The sequence below is a fragment of the Hippocampus comes genome, unplaced genomic scaffold (genome assembly GCF_001891065.2).
Source record: "Hippocampus comes isolate QL1 unplaced genomic scaffold, H_comes_QL1_v1.1 scaffold161, whole genome shotgun sequence".
Lineage (NCBI taxonomy): Eukaryota > Metazoa > Chordata > Actinopteri > Syngnathiformes > Syngnathidae > Hippocampus > Hippocampus comes.
This window is the reverse complement of record NW_017806067.1, coordinates 209,147-213,521: the sequence shown is the minus strand read 5'-3', so window position 1 is coordinate 213,521 and position 4,375 is coordinate 209,147. Positions and strand designations below refer to the sequence as shown.

Sequence of the window (4,375 nt, the reverse complement as noted above, 5' to 3'; positions counted from 1 at the left end):
CCCCCCCCACGCCACCACCTCGCGCTGCAACATGTGTCAGCTTGCAAGGTGAAACTGACCCGAGATCGGCGTCGTGCGCCGGAACGCCGCTCATGCGCGGCCACGGCGGGCGCGTTTGCGATCATTGAGCATTCGGTCACGGAGCGAAACGTTGTTGTGCGATCAAAACTCGTTCGCTCGACACGAAGAAAGCCTCGCACGGCGAGTCGAGCCTGTTCAGAGAAGCAGAAAAAAAAAACCAAAAAGCAGAAAGAGAGAGAGGGAAAAAAGAGCGAGAATGACGTGATTTGAACGCGTGCCCAAAAATCCTTAATGAATAACTTCGGAGGCGCGCGAGGCTGAACGCCGGCCCAGCTGTTTCCTGCTCCACATGTCTTTGCCGTGTGTGTAATGTTAGATAAATGTGAGGGATTTTCTCGCTAAATCCGTCTCCTGTTCGCTAAATCTCATTTCTCTCCAAAACGAGCGTGCGCAATGGAACAAAAGTGGGGATGTTGAGATGTGACATTGGCCCCCGGTGCGCGCATCTCGTCCGCTTTTTCTGCCCCGCTTGTTGTTCTTCCTTCCTTCCTTCCTTTCTCCTCCTCCTCCTCCTCCTCCTCCTCCTTATTTTCTTTTTCCCTTCTTTTCTCCGTTTTTTAATGACTTGAAACAATTTGACTTCTCGCCGGCGTTTTTTTTTTTTTTTTTTTTTTTTTTTTCTCTTGGTTGCGGAGACCCGCGGGGATGTCCTGCGCTCTTTCCTCCCTCCGGTGGCATTTATGGGACGTCCTCAAGGTAACTCGTACCTGCTCCGCGCGCGCACTTTTCCGATTATTTTCATGATGTGCTTTTATTTTCAGCACATGACATGCGCATCCGTAAGTTTATTCCCACTCGCATGCAATCTTCGTGTGCATTTCTGTCTGCCGTCTCATTTCGTTGTCGGACAAATTGCATCGCTACGATGGGCTTTTTTTTTCCCCTCCATGGACGGGAGTATTGCGCACACTTTTGTATTGTTTTTTATTTTTCAGGACTGGGGCTTCCGTTTTTGTGCAAAAGGACCCTCGTGGCGTTAATGATGTTTTATTGTGCGTTCGGGGCCGGTTTTTCATCTTCGGGGAGATGCGCGGCTGTCAGTGCTCGCCGCGTTTCTTGTGCGTATTTACGCACGACGAGACAGCATTTTTTTTTTTTTAATGGGTGGGAGGGGGCACATTCAAGCCGGCTTTTTCCGCAGCGTTGTTAAAGTTTCACTCAAAGTGTTTCTTGGTGTCATTCTTTGAACTTTTTTTTTTTTTTTTTTTTTTTTTTTGCGCACGGACTCCAAACGCCAAGTGCGAGGTGGCGCTTTACGTGCGGGAAGGCGCGCGCCCGGTGATGCTCTCGCCGCCTCTCACTTTCTCTCTCTCTTTGCTCCCTGGCAGAATGCGATGTGCTGGATGTCCCGTAGCCACACCCTCTCACTACTGCTGTGCGTCCTTAGCCTGACTCCGGCGGCCTCAGGGGCGCGGCCAGAGACGCTGTGCGGGGCGGAGCTGGTCGACACGCTGCAGTTTGTGTGCGGAGAGCGGGGCTTTTATTTCAGTAAGTGCAACCGCCCGCGTTCCCCCGCGCGCTCCCCCGCTTATTTTTTATTCATGAAGCCGCTCTGCAAGGGCTGACCGAGCTCATCAATAAAAAAGCACCCGCGTTGACATTCACATCCTTTCCGGAAGATGCTCCCCCCCCCCGCCCCCTCCCGTCCCATTTCCTCACACCTGCAGTGGATGTTCATCCCGCTGTCTTTTGCTCAATTGCAACACATTGGAGAACAATCTCCCGCATGCTCTCTTCTCATGCGGAGCTGTACAGGTGAGAATCAAGGTGACCTCGGGTCCGCCTTTTGGAAATGGAGACCTTTAAAATTCCAGCCCCAGCGTGACTAAAAACCCTCTCCGGGCCCATCTTTTCATTTTTGTCAATCATTGTCTCCAGTGTTCATTGGGTGCAAACATCAGCTGAATTGAGCTGGCGTGCACGAGAATTTCCTCCTGCGGAGTGCGGCACCGCTGCTTAGCGGGCTAGCGGGAGCCCGAGAGAGCCACGTGCACGGCACACGGGGACTCTGGAAGCTTCTCGCAACGGCGCTCGAAACCGCTGAAAGCGAGCGGAGAAAGATGATGGCGGGTGTCGAGTGGCAGATCAGGGAAAGTCTTTAAGTGGGAGCGGGGGGGGGGGGGGGTCAGAAACTTCATGTTTTCCACCCGAGGAGAGGAAAAGTACCCAAAGAAAAGCAGGAGTTAAATCTCAGCTTGTTCCATTCCACTTGCTTCCTTCCCTCCGGTGAAACATGGCATTGACGTCCGTCCTTGTTTCTCAACCCGGAATGTGTCCCAAAAAAAAAAAAAAAAATCCCTCACAACCCCATCACGCTGATAATCGATGGGCCGGCGTGCCGCTTTGACATCCATTAGTGAGGCTTTGGTCCCGTCCCAAAGCTGCGAGAGATTTTTCCACACAACGTTTGGCAGCTGCCAATTCCAGAAAGACGTTTCTGGGAGGGATCCATGAGGGGAATCGCAGCATCTCGAGTGCTTTTGCGCTTGCATTCTTTTTCCGCTAATTGCTCACTTTATGAAGGGTTTGATCATGTGACCCCCGTGCCGGCTCAGGTGTTTTTTTTTTTTTTTTTTAGTTGTGAAGCTAAAGGTTAGCTCATTGAATCAAAGCTTTGATAACGTGTTGCTTTGAGAGCAGACAATCCGAGCCAACCCAAAGTCCTTCTGAAACAACTACTTGGGGTCTCAGTACCACCTGCGATTGATAAACATTCGAGTCGCGGTGGTCCCGGGCCGCTGCCCCCTGCGCTGGCGGAAAGCGCGCTTGCCTGCGTGCGCGAGGCGCGCTTGACTCGCCGCCATTGCCGCTCGATTGACTTGTCAGCGGGCTCCTCTCACGCCGCCGCCTGCTCACTTCATCGAGACCGCACGCCTCGCCGCCTCAGACCGCCGAGGCGTGCTCGCAGGCTTTTGGGGAGGAAGGCGGCGGCCCGCTGTTCTCAGTTTTTGCACGTCACGCATTCCTCGGAGGAGTTTGTGCAGGGGATGGAGTCGGCATTGAGCTGACGCAACACTTTTGCGTCGGCGCTTTGGACGACAAACGTTCCGCTGCTCGATGTGGCAGCTGGAGGAGGAAGGCTACGGGACCCCCCCCCCCTCCCGGTTTGCCCACGGGCCTGCCCGCGGCAATCTTTGAGCACTTGGGTGTCCTCAAAAAGGACCGCTGCCCGATGGCACTTGGGCAAGGGAACCTCAGAGGTTCCGAGCCACGCCCCTTCCCGGTCCTCGGCAAGCCTTCAGATCTGTCAGGACCACCGCGGACCTCGGCGGTTACGCCGCCGCCACCTCAGGAGCGCTCGAAGCGGCCGCAAGCCAAACATTGTAAGCAGAGCGGCCTCCGGCCAGCAGCCGAATGGCGTCAGAGTGCACCTTGCCGCTCGCTTGGCGCCGTCCGTCCTTGCCGGCGCACGCCTGCCAGGCACTTGGGATCTGGCCGCAGAGACTCCGCTGCTGGAGGGGCACCAAGCTTCTGAACGGCAGCGAGCGCTGCCCGTCCAAAACTCTGCCGGCTGCGCCCGCCAGCACTCAAGTGGTGGTGACAGTGCCAGCTTTCTGCCAGTGACGCTTGATGTTTTTTTTTTTTTTTTTTTCCCCCCATTTGGATTCCCTGTGGCGCGCTACTCGTCTTGTCCGACAACCGTGTTCTTGTCCTTCAGACCTGCGAAGAACATTAGCGTGTTTTCCTTGCTCTTGTTTTCATGGTCAAACAGATGCGGCGGCACCTTCACTGAAGAGTCCAAATCAGTTCTGTGACCGAGCTCGCCGCTTCAATTAGCTTTTTCTCTCCTGAGATGACTTGATTGATCTGATCCAGACCTCACCCACTAAGTGACACCTGGAGCCGGGGGGGTCGGCGTGGCTCTTTGCCAGTGGTCTTATTTTCCAGTTGTCTGTAACGGTGCGACCTCGTCAAGAATTTGCCGACGGTGCATCTGTGACCGGCTCGCTCGCCTTGCCCACATGCGAGGACATCACAGGACCTTAACTGCCCCGTTATTCTTTTTTTTTTTTTTTTTTCTTGCTCAAAAAGTAAAGAGGCCAGTTTTAGGAGAAGATTGCATAAAATCGAATCCGCTCTATTGACTAAAGAGGCTGATGTTAGCAGGATGATTGCACAAAAATGCTTTGTAATTAGTAGAGGGACCGAATTTTGAGGACTATTGCACAAAATGTGATGGACTGTAAATAGTAGATAATTATTGACTCTTGCGTAGTTCGGTTTACACTCAAGAGTCCCAACACTTTTTCCCGGTGGGGATCAAACAGGGATCCTGAATGACCTCCACCCAGGG

General features: G+C 53.5%; 1 protein-coding gene across 1 annotated transcript in view; it reads left to right on the top strand.

Moving 5' to 3' along the window:
* The first annotated feature begins 257 nt into the window (after positions 1-257).
* The window catches only part of igf1 (insulin-like growth factor 1), a 12,648-nt gene continuing 8,530 nt past the window's right edge, over positions 258-4,375 (top strand). The window contains 2 exon segments of the mRNA XM_019893708.1: positions 258-777; positions 1,410-1,569. Coding sequence (XP_019749267.1) covers positions 727-777; positions 1,410-1,569 — 211 coding nt within the window. The 5' untranslated portion in view covers positions 258-726.